This window comes from Podarcis tiliguerta (assembly GCF_965153285.1).
Source record: "Podarcis tiliguerta genome assembly, chromosome: 2".
NCBI classification, from domain to species: Eukaryota; Metazoa; Chordata; class Lepidosauria; order Squamata; family Lacertidae; genus Podarcis; species Podarcis tiliguerta.
Window position 1 is genome coordinate 29773970 of NC_139535.1, and position 14975 is coordinate 29788944.

Here is a 14975-nt window from a genome sequence, read left to right on the forward strand (position 1 = left end):
AGAGAAATTGGATGTAGAAGATTATATAGTTTGCTTTCTCATTTTGTATTTTTATGTTGTGAACAGCCCTGTGATCTTCGGATGAAGGGTGGTATACACATTTTAATAATAATAGCAACAACAATAATTCATGATTCTCAGTGAGAAAAAGATTCAAAGCCCAGTGGTGGCAATTATATTTGAAACCATGGAGACAAGACTTGCAAAAGACCCATAGTTCGAGCATATCCCTTCCATCATTTTTCCAAACACTTTTACTTACCCTCAGCACAAATATGCTTATCCATATTTAGCCATGCCTTTCCTTTCTGCCACAATACTCTTTTGCTTCCAGATTTGCAAGCAATCAAGATTTTTGATTCAGAATAAATGCCTACAGATTAGGTGCCTTTATGCAAAATAAAGACACTGCGTAATCTTTTTTTTGTCAGAATTTGGGAGTTCTTTGGTACACAATATATCTCCTCAGCTGAATGAGTTTGTATTGTACTCTGCAAAACGCTGCTTAGCAATTTTACTTAAAGTAGTTAAGACATTTTCCTGGTTCTCAAAATTGTCACAACACAGGAATTTTTTTAACACTTGCAGCTACTTTTGTGTGTGTTGTATGTGTGTGTATATACAACTTGTCTGAAGAAAGCAAATCTTATCATCAATGTAGAATTCAATTAAAAGTTTCTGCTTTTTCCTTCGAAGAAAACAGTGCCATTTGCAATAAGGAATTTGAATACCGGATCAATCATACCAAAATGCTTTCATCAAGAGAATGACAAGACATAAAACTTACTTGGCTTTTTGAATCCAAACGCAGTAATCTGTGATATAAAGGTCATTAAGAACATATGCAGGATCATTTTCTCGAAAAATCTTGTAAATATCTAACAGACACTTCAGAACTGCACTTTTGCCTGTAAGAGAGGAAACCATATGAACACATTTACATTTTTTTATCCCCAGCAGTCAGTCCTTATAAAACTCTCCTACTTTAAAATTTGGATGGAAGTTGACTGAACACCTTATCAGTAACATGCTATTAGTTGCAGCAAATTATCCCTTTAGGATAAATCAGTGGTTCATGAAAACCTGAGAAGATTGCAGATTGCCAGCATAGTAAAACCCTTATTTGCATGTCAGAATTAAGGAAGAAGAGCAAAACTTTAGCAGGCTGGTTCACACATAATGCAAAAACACTTGCCATTATATACAAACCAGAAATAGTGGTTTAAAACAAGCTCTGGTTTGAAGCTGGCTTGTTTAGGAACTGAAGGAAGCAAAAGAAGAGGCAAAACTTCAAAATGGTACTCAAAGGTAAATCTGCATCCAGTAATAATAGTCCTTGCGGGGTGTAAAACAATTAAATGTCCTATGTGGTTTGGTTGAAGATAGCCTTCCTCAAAGTCACATGGTAAAAGGTTCTCCTTGTCAAGGCAGCATCTCTCTGGTGTGTACCTGTTCCCAATTGCTTCAAGAATTACCTGCAACTTGCAGCAGACCCTGGATGTAACTGAGGGTTTAATTCTGGGTTACCTCGCTGACCAACTGTGCTGTGATGGGGCCTCAGACAGGAAGAGGCAGCTTTTAAAACGTGGGCGCCATTCAAAAAAAGGGCTGAATTCAGCAGGCTGAATTTTGTCTGCCGGCATAACCAGTAGAATTGCTCCAAAACGACTAGGCACGTTCCCAGTTCCAAAAAGGAGGCAGGCAGCAGCATTACATGCCTTCTGGGGCTTCTGAATTACCTGAAGAATCAATCAACCTTATAAGAATCAATCCCAGTAGTTACACAAGCATGTCACAATCTCCCCTTTTAAAGTTGAGTTCTGTGGGAGTGGGAGTGTAAGCAAGAGGGGTCAGCAGCATTATTATTAATAACATTACTATTACTATTTATGTGATTTATGTAGTGCCCTTCATCATAGTTGGGGCAGTTCACAGGATCCAATGAAAAGGGTGGAAAGAGTGTGTGAGAGGCTGCAGGTAAGCTGACTGCAAAGAGTTGGCTTCGCCAAAAGTGTAATTCGATGGGATGTGTAAATCTAATGTGTCTCTTCTTAGCAGAGGAGAGACTGTTAAGCAGAGAAGGAATTCCTTGCAGGGTGAGAGGCCTCTGCCCCCAGGCAGGGGGGGCAAATTCAGCCCCCCAGACGTCTCTGTCTGGCACTTAGGACTCTTCACTTGTCACACCCCCTCCTCATCCCCATTTGTTCTCCCACAGGAGGCTTATTTCTTGCCCTCCTTGAGTATTTTTTGCCTGGCTGGAATATGCCCTTGAATTATTGGCTGTGTGTGCCAATACTAGACCACTGTACAAAGAAAAAAACTGCCTCTGGCCACATCCCCTATTGGTACTATTGGCAGATGGTCCCCCAGAAAGTTGGCCAGATGACAATGTGGCCGTCAGTCTGAAAAAAGCTCCCCCGTCCTGCATTAAAGGGGCAGGAGAATAGAAACTTGGTTTTTCCATTACACATTGAAAGTAAAGGCTACATCTTGTTTCATTTGTTTTTTTGCATGTCAGCATCACTGCCTTGCCATGGCAAAGGGGCTTGAATAACTCAGAGAAGCTATGAACTATGCCGTGCAGGGCACTCAAGATGGACAGGTCATAGTGGAGAGTTTTGACCAAACGTGATCCACCTGGAGCAGGAACCGGCAAGCCACTCCAGTATCCCTGCCAAGAAAACTCCATGGACAAATAGGTGCCTAGATATTAATGAAATGCTCAGTTTCTCATAAGGTAACAAGACCAGTTCCTGCAATTTGGCATACTGCTTCTATTGCAGGTAACGCACCATCTCAAGACTGCTGTGAGCAGAAAAACGAAGCAAGCTTTTAAAGTGAATGAGAGCCCAGTTATACAGCTACGTTAAATTGATTTCTGAAGCACGAGACCTCTGCACTGAACAGCTTCAACCCACTTCTCCACCATCACTTCCTGTTCTCCAGAGGATTTTTCTTCTGCAAAAAGCAATGCTAAAAGTTCAAATATATCATGAAACGCTCATGGGCCAGTGGGGAGAATACAAACCTACAATTTGTCAGCATAAGCACCTGAATGAAAGAGGGGTAGGGTGGCAGCTTTCAAAGACTTTGAGCCTTGTTCTCCCTTGTAACTCCACATCAGAGTCTGAAAGGGGAAAGTAATGGGCGATGTGACAAATCAAATACTCCTTGGTTGTATTTGACTCAAAACTCCCTCTGCTGTCGAAGATCCCATGACTTGGAATATCTCCAGCTGGGAGAGATTGAGACGGAACAGAATAGGTAAAAGGTTTGCAGAGAAGGAATGTGCTATAAAACAAAGTCCAGGGCTCCCTGCTCCCTGCAGCGCGGAGAAGAAGCAAGCTAGTGAAAGAACACATGCACAAAGCTGCAAGTCAATTACTGGCCTAAGAACAAACGAGAAAACTTTGCTCTCCGTTGGGTTAGAGCTATTATATGCCTGTCCTCTTCTCCACCCTAAGCTTACTGCTGGAAAGTTGTGGAATTCAAAATTTGGCCTTCATACTTCACATGAGAAAAAGTAATTGTTTGAATCACAGGCATTATTCCTAATTAGACACACTGCTTGAAGTTATGGTTTTTCAGATACATTGCCAAAGAGGCATCTGAAACAGCCGTTAGCAGAATCTGGAGGAACAAGACTATTCAGATACCGATATACTAAAAACATGGCCGATCACGACTTTGTGCTCTAGGGCTGCATTCAACCCTCATTTACTCAGCTGAAATTATTGGCCATAATTAACATTATGGGCCATCAATTTCAAAGGGTCTCCTACAAGCAGAAGTTAGCTGAACACAACCCCTAGTCTTTAGTGAAAGATCCTTTTCACCAGGGAGATTTATTTGTTTACTTGTAGAAACATCCTGCTTTTCTGAAGGCTGTAGAACAGGTTCCCAGACTGCCTCCCATCCAGGCACTGACCAGACCCAGAACTGCTCGGCTTAAGCAGAGTTATTGCCTCGTGTGCCTTTGCAGTGATGCTGAGGCTAGTCCAAATAGCTTCTAGCCCAGTAAAGATACAGATCATCGGGATTAAACCCCGTTGAAAGCGAGGCAGTGCACCACTACAGCAAACTTTAGCTAGGTTTTGGCCACAGATACTGGGCCACACTGTAAGTTAAACAGGCTGTTTTTAAAATGCAGCCAGAACCTACCACACGTCTCTAACAAAAATGCAAATGTATCTCTCCACCCATCACCCTGGTTCCAAATCAGCACTGTGGTGCAGAGAGAGTCTGTCCCCCCCCCCAAAAAAAAGACCTCTCTCCTGCTCAGTTCTGTTTTGGTGTGCCTTCGCCCTGGATGTTTTTCTCTCTAAATATTTTTGTACTTTTGCAAACACTAAGGTTTATCCAAGCCTGGTGATCCACTCCTCTTGTGCGCAGATGATGCTCTAGCTAAAGAAGGATTCAGAGAGAGTGACTTTGCGATTAAGAAGGTTGGCAACCAACATGAACGTTCCAAACGTTGTTAGGCTACAACTCCTACAATTCCCATCCACTGGCTGTGCTGCTGGGAGCTTGTTGGCTATGCCAAGACAGGATGTACAGTGGTACCTCGGGTTACAGACGCTTCAGGTTACAGACTCCGCTAACCCAGAAATAGTACCTCGGGTTAAGAACTTTGCTTCAGGACGAGAACAGAAATCGTGCTCTGGCGGCGCGGCGGCAGCAGGAGGCCCCATTAGCTAAAGTGGTGCCTCAGGTTAAGAACAGTTTCAGGTTAAGAACAGACCTCCGGAACGAATTAAGTACTTAACCTGAGGTACCACTATATTCTAAAAAGATATCAGGACAAAACCACCAGCTTGGTATCAACACGTTTTAAGAAGTCAGATACCAAACGCTTAAGGTGAATTGCCAGGCTGGTAGCTACACAAAGTCATGCAACAAGTGAGGTATGTTTTCATGTTGGATACGTTTCATCTCTGGATCAGGAGTTTGAACCAAATGTTCAGCCAAGATCAAATGCTGCTGCTTTGTCCCTTTTAGTAAACTGTTGGAACTCAAAACACATTTTAATATTTTGTTGCCTGAACAATAGAATCAAACACACCTAAGATTTCATTTCCTGTTACAAAAGCTCATGAACCAGGCCTGGCATCCTAAGCCAATCAGTATTTCAAGGCAGCAAGCTCCTTTAAAATAAATGGGATTTGCTTCATAGAAGATGGATTTGGGTCTACTGCATAGATATACAAAGAACCTAGGGAGAATGGGAAAGTGAGCCAGAACACATACATCACCTACTGTTATCAAAAGTAGTAGTAGTAGTAGTAGTAGTAGTAATTTATTTAAACCCGGCCCATCTGGCTGGGTTTCCCTAGCCACTCTGGGCAGCGTCCAACAAAATATTAAAAATACATTAAAACATCAGTCATTAAAAACTTCCCTAAACAGGGCTGCCTTCAGATGTCTTCTAAAAGTCAGGTACAGTAGTTGTTTATTTCCTTGACATCTGGTGGGAGGGGGTTCCACAGGGTGGGCGCCACCACTGAGAAGGCCCTCTACTTGGTTACCCTGTAATCTCACTACTCTCAGGGAGGGAACTGCTAGAAGGCCCTTGGAGCTGGACCTCAGTGTCTGGGCTGAACGATGGGGGTGGAGACGCTCCTTCACGTATACTGGGCCAAGGCTGTTTAGGGCTTTAAAGGACAGCACCAACACTTTGAACTGTGCTCAGAAATGTACTGGGAGCCAATGTAGGTCTTTCAGGACCGGTGTTAAGTGGTCTCGGCGGCTGCTCCCAGTCACCAGTCTAGCTGCCACTGCTAGCTATCTAGATCAAACACAATCCTTACACGTGGAAACAAACTAAATACGTTCTTCCTACCGTAGCTGAAAGCATGTTTTAGCTATACAGGTTGCAGAAGAACATCTGCAAAATTCACAAAATGCATCTGAGCTACTTAATTAATCTATTTTTACACCATCTCTCTCTTCTAGTTTACTAATTATGTCAAAAGCCATTTTAATATTTCATGTCCTACTAACTCGCTAATCAAATGCTTATCAAATTCAACCGAGCTTGTACATGCTGCCTTTTAAAATTAGATCTAACACGACATGAGAGGAAGTAAAAGTGTTAACATGTCAATGTCCTGCTGATCAAAGGACACCGAGCCGTAATGCACTAACATATTTTGTTCCCAAGACAAAAGTCTGCACACACACACACAAAAAAGGCAACCGCATGCTCAGGGACCTGGATTCTTTTGTAGTGTTTCCCTAGCAACAGTGAAACTTTTAAAATTCCAAGTTTAAATAGTAATTTAGAGCTCTGGCACAAGAGCTGCTGTGAAAGGCATACTGCCTCCCATATAGCCACTGCTTTTGCTACTTGGCCTGAAGATTACAGGGTCATCCACTCTCAATACCACTAGAGTCCTAACCTTCAGTAGCAAGAGAGGCCTTCTTGTACTCTTAAGAACGCTAGGTTCCCATTCAAAAAAGAAGTTCTAACCCACATAGCTGCAGAATGGTGGTCCCATGTTTCTGGAACACCCTCCCTAGGAAGGTATGCGTGGCCCCTACAATGCTGTCTTTAAAACAAGCTTTGAAGGCCACCTTATTGCAAGCTTTTAAAATCAGTATTTGGGACTGTGATGAATTGTTTTCTGTCTGTGTTAAAACTGAAAGGTTCTTTTTCTGTAATCTTTTTTAGGATCTCAACTTCTTTTAAAAAACAGGTTTCATTTAAGTATCTTTGTCCACTCTAGGGCATATTGCAAATGTCAGTGGTTTATTCCTCTAATTGTAGATAAATGTGGGCAGGATTACACCCATTACTTATAGATACGACAGGCTTTCAGTGCACGAGTATTGACATTTTAATGCCAATTATTACTCACTTCCACTCATAATACTACATTTGTAGTAATTATCTTTACACACCATTATTAGGACTATTCTTCCAACTTATTTAGTCAAATAACGTGTCATTAAGTTCTCTCAAAGCATCTGGAAAATCATTATCGATCATGCTACACACACTTCCTTTCTCCAATGAAATAATACAAGTGGACGTGGTTAAGAACTCATTTTTTGTCAACTAATACACTCAAGCCCAAGTTATTTAAATTCCAACCACAACTCCAACAATCATTCAACTGAGCCAATCACGTTTCATCTTAACAATGGTTTCCTGGGTAACTTTACACAATCAAAGGAAAGCATTTGCCAGTATGGAAAGAATTAAATCAGTTCCTTTTTGACTTTTTACAATGCTTAAAAAAACACCACAACCCACAGTTGAACATTATGAAGAGTAGAGAGACTGGGAGACTCAAAGGGGTACAGTGATATTTTGGTTCCACCTAGTTCATTCAACAGAAGGCTTTGCTTATTGTTACAGGTGGGTTTCAACAACACATCGGGTGTCACTCAACTAAGCATTACTCAGAAGAGACCTACTGAAATTAATGGAGTTGACACAGTCATCTTTATTAATTTCAATAGGTCTACTCTGAGTAAAACTTAATGGATTATCACCCACTGTCAGAATTTGCTACAGGCCAAATGGTCCGAGACATTTCCATTCAATGTATATTCAGGATTATCTGTAGATAAAGGATCTCATGAGGCTCAACACAGGGACAAATCCTACTGCACTGTAGACTTGCACAAGCAAGTCATGTACCATGACATGTACTATGGTGATTAGTTTTAACTGTTGCATTTTTATTATAATTGTCATAAAGTGCTTTGGTTTTATTAATGAAATTGTAGTTTAGAAATAATTTCATAAATAAATAACTTCTGAAAATAAGACAGTAACAGCTAACTGAATTAAACCTGACTTTAAGAATCGATTAAAGGTAAAGGTAAAGGACCCCTGACAGTTAAGTCCAGTCACGAACGACTCTGGGTTTGCGGTGCTGATCTCACTTTATTGGCTGAGGGAGCCGACATTTGTCCGCAGACAGTTTTTCCGGGTCATGTGGCCAGCATGACTAAGCAAAACCAGAGCAGTGCACAGAAATACCGTTTACCTTCCCACCAGAGCAGTACCTATTTATCTACTTGCACTTTGACATGCTTTCGAACCGCTAGGTTGGCATGAGCAGGGACCGAGCAACGGGAGCTCACCCTGTCATGGGGATTCAAACTGCCGACCTTCTGATCGGCAAGCCCTAGGCTCAGTGGTTTAGACCACAGCGCCACCTGCGTCCCCATAAAATAATTGATTTGACTATGACAATTCAGGATAAAATAGATTTGCACTGCAATTGTACTCATGCTGACTCAAAAAGAAGACTTACTCCTAGGCAAATGTTGCAGCCTTAAGAATGTTTATAAACAGAAATAAAATGATACATTAAATTCCTAAAAAGATGCCCCATGAATAAACCCAGACTCCCTGTAAAGTTATCTAAAACTATGCCTTTGTGAACAAATGTGTTCACCACACACAAATACCCAACTAATTTGCCATAGCCAAACTGTAAAGATAAAACTTAAATATCTTACCAAGTTGTAATATTGTAATGGTGTCATTTAAGGCCCGAGTCACTAAACTGAAGTGTCGGTAGAGTGGATAACACATAACTCTTCTCCCAAAGGACATCAGAACTTCCGAAATGCTAGTAAAACTCTGCATGGAACAAACATTTTTAAAGGCCACAATTACTAGCGGAGAAAACATGTTTACAGTGGTACCTCAGGTTACAGACGCTTCAGGTTACAGACGCTTCAGGTTACACACTCTCCTAACCCATAAATAGTACCTTGGGTTAAGAACTTTGCTTCAGGATGAGAACAGAAATTGTGAGGCGGCGGCACAGCAGGCCCCATTAGCTAAAGAGTTACCTCAGATTAAGAACAGTTTCAGGTTAAGAACGGACCTCCAGAACGATTTAAGTTCTTAACCCGAGGTACCACTGTACTTCAACAGCAGTTGTAAGACAAAAGGAAACAGCAGGTTGTTACTTTCCTATGAAATTACAGGTAGTGTTGTCTTGCCAATGAAATTCCCATTCAGTTTCATATTGGAAAGCCCCTAAGCCTCATCTACAGGCCCTATACAACCATCCCCACAGTTCAGCAGGCCGCAGGGCATATACCCTGATTAACCGAAATAAGCACGGCTATTAAGTTAACATTCTAAAAACGTCAAGGAGGAATATATTTGCCAATGTCCTGTAAAACGCAGCAAATCATCTGCCCCTTCTGTTCTGGCCACGATGGCAGAGCAATTATCGGAAGCTCTTATTGAGCAGAGTCTTACTTTCGCTTTACTTGACTGATGCTCTCAGCACAAGGACCTCTATTGATTTTATGTTAACTAATACGCCTGAAATCTAAAATATCAGGCTTCTTGTCATCTAACCGGGGAATTAATATATCCCCGCAGCCTAAAAGGAAAAGAAATACCTTCCATCCATTAAGTTTTACAATTGGGATTTATTCATAAATGGGCCCACTCCTATGAGAGACTCTGATTAATTCACATTTGCACGATACTCATAGGGTGAACTTATACAGGTATTCTCTTCCTTACTCCCATGCTACAGTTACGCTGTTCGAAGAGAACACAGCTATCCCTTAATACCCTTTTCAAATTAAAAAGGAACAACACATGAGAGAATGGAGCAGCTTCAACAAGCAATATACCTTAAGAGTCCTTTTGAAAGAGCAAATATGTTTGCCATTCTCCACTAAGAGTAAAATTAAAACCTGGGCAAACTGCCTAATAAGAGAAATCTTCTTAACTGTTTTGTAGCTAGCTATCTCGAGTTGAGGCTAATCCTTCCAGGACAGGCCATCTCCCCAACTCTTGAATCCAAGAACTTGGAAGACGTAACAGGATTCTGCTTCAATTTATTGGCCCACATCCAGCCCAAGCAGTCTAGCACCTGAATTGCCTTCCATAATTCGGATGGATGAATAGATGGAGCTGGGTATCATTTGCATACTGAGGACACCCCACTCCAAATCTCCTGATGACAGCTCCCAGCAGTTTCAGTGAAGATGGTAAATAGTACAGATGACAAGGTGAAAGTTTGTGAGATGACTAATTTCTTGAAACAGCCTTGAAGGTAGGAGTAGAACCAATGTAATACAGTGGCCCAAAAGGAGATTCCGACTAAACATCCGGAAACTTTATGACAGTAAGAGCTATTCGATGGTGGAATGGTCACCTATGGGAGGCTTTGGACTCTCCTTCCTTGGAGGTTTTTAAGCAGAGGTTGGACGGTCATCTGCCATGGACACTTTAGCTGAGATTCCTGCATTGCAGGGGGTTGGACCAAACAGCCCTTGGGGTCCCTCCCAACTCTTCAGTTCTCTGGTTCTATCACTTCCAGAGCCACTCCAGAAGAGTACTACTGTCAACACTATCAAAAGCTGCTGAGAGACCAAGGACAATGAGCAGGCTCCCACGCACTCTTTCTCTCCCAGCAAATGCCATCAGTCAGGGCAACCAAGGCAGTTTCAGTGTCATGACCAGGTCTAAAACCAGAATCGCCCTCTCAAGTCCTTTGTCCCCAAAGGGGATTTTCACACCTGTACAATAGTAGTTACAACTGGGCATCTAACACTTTTGGTCTAGGGAGGTCCTCTTAAGAAGGGAAATCCCTGTTTTCAATCTGGTTGTATTCCCAAAGTTTTAAAAGATAGTACAACAATACAAATGAAGTTGCAAGTAGAGATGGCATTGGGAGAACCAATAAAATACTACTAATAAAAAGCCCACCTAAGAAGAAATATCCACTTCGGAAGGGATAGGGTGAAAGGTAGCAGTAAACCTTTTCCAGATATGCCTCTGTTTAAGATGCATTGCCCTATCAATAAACTTGTTATCATTCAGCTTACCTCCAGCCAGCACAGAGTTGAACTCAGCTTTCGTATGTTCCATGGAGACTCAACCTGAGAAGGAGGAGTTCAGGAAACCAAATTAGAACACAACACTGTGTTTGTAAAAAGAAACCATTTGCACAGGAACTAAGAAACTGAAAACTGCAAAATATATTGGTTCAATTAAAGCACATTTAGATCTCCTCCATATATTTGCAGATACTATCCAAATTCAGTTGCTCTCCCCTCCACCTTCTGTATATTTTGGTGTTAGACATTAAAGAACCATGATTTGGGGTGGGGGGGGGGAGATTTAGAGTTGGAGCACCCAGGTCAGTACTATCTCCCTGAACATGTGTGGCATATCCATTTCTGGACCTTTATTTCTCCTTACTGCACTGTGAACATTTTCCATCAGCCAGTTCTCTGGCTTGAGTCTCTGTTCCAAGTCTTACCTGTCTACACACATCCAGATCTTCTAGGTCCTAGTGCTTCTTCAATCCTCCTCCCACCCAAACCTGCACCTCTAGCTCTCTGTCTCCAAAGATTGTATTCCCAGATCTCCCCAAACGGGCAGTGGAAATGCCCATGTTGTTCTTAAGCACAGAACCACTAGACCAGGATATGCTACAGAAGACTTGGTGCCTTGCCTCAAGAACAGTAATTCTCAACAAATAATCTTTGCTTCCAACAAAATAATGCTCCTGAGTCTAGAAAGCATCCAAGAAAACCTGTCTCCCACAAAAGAAAAAATAAAATAAAATAATTCAACATGTGGACAATGAAGATCCCTCAGCTGTTAGCTGTAAAATCATTTCCTCCTCCTTTCCTCTACTGCTAAATACAGCTCAGCAGAGTTGCCGTAGCAGCATCCAAGAGAGAAGAGAATACCTCACACTTTGGACTGTTAATTTCAAACAGCTGCCTGGCAAACCACCCTAGTGATATAGCATTTCGGTCCTGCGCTTTCAACGCCAGGAACAAAGTCCGCTTTAAAAGCCCTGCCTCCCAGATGACAGAGAAATTCCCTGTAGCTATTCTAGCGGATCCACTTCACTGAAGTTTCATACAGGGGAGTAGAGGGGAGGAACTCACATTCTTCTCTCCTTCAGTGGCACAGACTTCATAGCAATAAGCCAGAAGTATATCAACTAAGCTCAGATATACTTGATGACAGGTTCTTTTATCAAGCAGGAAAGTTCTGTTGGTGAATTTTCTTAGCTGCTCTTTCTCATCTTCCGTAAAGGAAACTGAAAAAAAAAACAAAAACCCACACACACACAGAGAGAGGTTATTTTAACACACCATATCCATAGCCGCACTAAAAACCACATACTTTGAATTAACAAGGGTAGTATTGATGAGAACTTCTTCCCAAGCCCCAGAATTACTCCTGTGTTAAGTTCAGAATTAACCATTTGGCTTCTGCAGCACCTGCTTGCCTGCATCCATTCAGAATTAACAGAAGTTTCCTTCTCAACTTGCACCACATGCAGTCAAAAAAGCTGCAACTATTCCATTCTCTTGTATACAGGGACATATCATAGAATCATAGAATAGAATCATAGAATCATAGAGTTGGAAGAGACCACAAGGGCCATCGAGTCCAACCCCCTGCCAAGCAGGAAACACCATCAGAGCACTCCTGACATATGGTTGTCAAGCCTCTACTTAAAGACCTCCAAAGAAGGAGACTCCACCACACTCCTTGGCAGCAAATTCCACTGTCGAACTTACTGTCAGGAAGTTCTTCCTAATGTTTAGGTGGAATCTTCTTTCTTCTTACACCCCGCCCACCTGACTGGGTTGCACCAGTCACTCTGGGTGGCTCCCAACAAAAATACAAAGCAAAACATAAAATAAGAATAAAACATTAAAAGCTTCCCAAAACAGGGCTGCCTTCAGATGTCTACTAAATTTATACAGTTGTTTAACTCTTTGACATCTGGTGGAAAAGGCCCTCTGTTTGGTTCCCTGCAATTTCACTTCTCGCAGTGAGAGAACCACCAGAAGGCCCTCAGAGCTGGACCTCAGTGTTCAGGCAGAACGATGGGGGTGGAGACACTTCCACAGATATTCAAAGTGTGTAATTTTTTTTTAAATAAACCCACTCTTCAGAGCAGTGGGTCTTCTCGGTAGTGGCACCCTCCCTCCCATCAGATGTCAAGGAAATAAACAACTATCTGACTTTTAAAAAACATCTGAAGGCAACCCTGTATTGGGAATTTTTTTATGTCTGATGTTTTGCAATTTTTAATGTGCTGTAAGCTGCTCAAAGTGGGCATAAATAATAAATTAAATAATAATAATAATAATAATAATAATAATAATAATAATAATAATAATTTTTAAAAGACAGTTCCTGTACTCAGGTTTACAATCTGAAAGGCACAATGCTTAGAGGAAAAGGGCATGGGGAGGGAGGAAGTTGAAAACAAACTCGGGTACCCGTTTTTCAAATTACAGAGTAGTGTCCAACTAAGTTGTTCCATCACTGGAAGGATTTCCACTTGTGTAACACAACTCCCGTTAACCTCCACCATCATGCACCCCCGCCCCCCCAAAAAACACACCAGTTACATAGTTTCCCTAACCTTTTGGAGGGCAGGGAACAAGGCACACCTGGGGAGACAGAGAAGAGGGGCAAAGTCCCACCATGGAAGGTAAATCCCTGTGCTGAGGGAACAAGTTCACTGGATACTGCCCACAAAACTCTTATAAAGAATCGGCTCCAATGGAGATAGCTGAGGGAAAGGAGGAACCGAAGGTCAAGAGAGCTGATGGAGTGTCCCTCCTTCTCATCTCTCCCTCTGCTATTGCCAGGCAAAATGGCTGCTCCTCGGTGACAGCTGAGAGAGAGAACACACCAGAGGCAGTTTTGCCTAAAAGCAGAGGATGTGGTAGCAAAGCTCCTGGCAGCAAGGAAGATGTAACACTTAGGGTCAGGCAAGGAATGTGGCTCAATGATGGGAGAGCATGTTAAGCTCCCCAGGTTCAAGCACCCCAGCACTTTTTAGCAGTCCTAGAAAAAGCACTCCCTTTCTGAAACCCTGGAAAACAGCTGCCAGTCAATGGGAAAAATACTAAGCTAGATGGACCGTCGGGCTGTCCTATGTCATTTGCCTTAGATCAAATGAAGCAGAACCACATTATACAGAACATATCTGAGTCTGCTAGTGATCAACAAGTCAGGCTAGCAGTCGATTCCCTAATGCAAGACCTTTGATAGATGACTAATGCAAATGTTTTAGATTTTAAAGACATCCCTTCAAGACGTGTTCCACCCTCGCTTCAAAACTTATTGTAGTTGTCAATTATTTTGAAATCTAGACTGGATAAAGATTGCTCCCTTTAAAGAGTCGATGCAAGTACTTTCAGGTATATCCCTTTGAATGTAAATGGCGTCAATAGCTGAGTGAAGGGGGAGGGGGGGTAAAAACACAGACCAAGCTCTGATTCTTTTCTTCTAACAGACGTATGAAACAGCATAGCAATTATCTGAAGAAGATGAAAATTAGAAATGCAGATGCAGGTTGTTTTAAAACTAAAAATCAAAACGTGCAGCAATAACTGAACTGCAGAGGCGATTTTAAGTTGATAGAGATAAGGAAAGATGCTAATAGAAGGGATATTCTGATTAAAGGACATCTAGAGGAAGAAAAAATTATTTTTGTATGTGTGCATGTCAGAATGCCTGCAATTTTTGTTGCTGGGGCATCCCAGTTTAGCACTTTGTGCATTCAAGTGAATGCCTCAATGAAGATCTAAAGGTAAAGGTAAAGGGACCCCTGACCATTAGGTCCAGTCGTGGACGACTCTGGGGTTGCTCATCTCGCTTTACTGGCCAAGGGAGCCGGCGTACAGCTTCTGGGTCATGTGGTCAGCATGACTAAGCCGCTTCTGGTGAACCAGAGCAGTGCACGGAAACCCCGTTTACCTTCCTGCTGGAGGTATTACCTATTATCTACTTGCACTTTGTGCTTTCGAACTGCTAGGTTGGCAGGAGCAGGGACTGAGCAATGGGAGTTCACCCCGTTGCGGGGGATTCGAACCGCCGACCTTCTGATAGGCAAACCCTAGGCTCTGTGGTTTAGTTACATCTAAATTTTTTCAAGGACTAATAATACTACTAATAATTTTATTATTTATATCCCACCCATCTGGCTGGGTTGCCC

General features: G+C 42.1%; 1 protein-coding gene across 3 annotated transcripts in view; it reads right to left on the reverse strand.

Annotated features, from left to right (window-relative positions):
• Positions 1–14975, reverse strand: part of SHQ1 (SHQ1, H/ACA ribonucleoprotein assembly factor) — a 59087-nt gene that overhangs the window by 27368 nt on the left and 16744 nt on the right. For all 3 annotated transcript variants that reach the window (XM_083425548.1, XM_083425550.1, XM_083425549.1), the window contains exons 8-11: positions 11896–12050; positions 10819–10872; positions 8476–8599; positions 788–908 (exon numbers count right to left, since the gene is read on the reverse strand). In XM_083425548.1, the coding sequence (XP_083281674.1) occupies positions 788–908; positions 8476–8599; positions 10819–10872; positions 11896–12050 (454 nt within the window). The remainder of the gene's footprint in view (positions 1–787; positions 909–8475; positions 8600–10818; positions 10873–11895; positions 12051–14975) is intronic.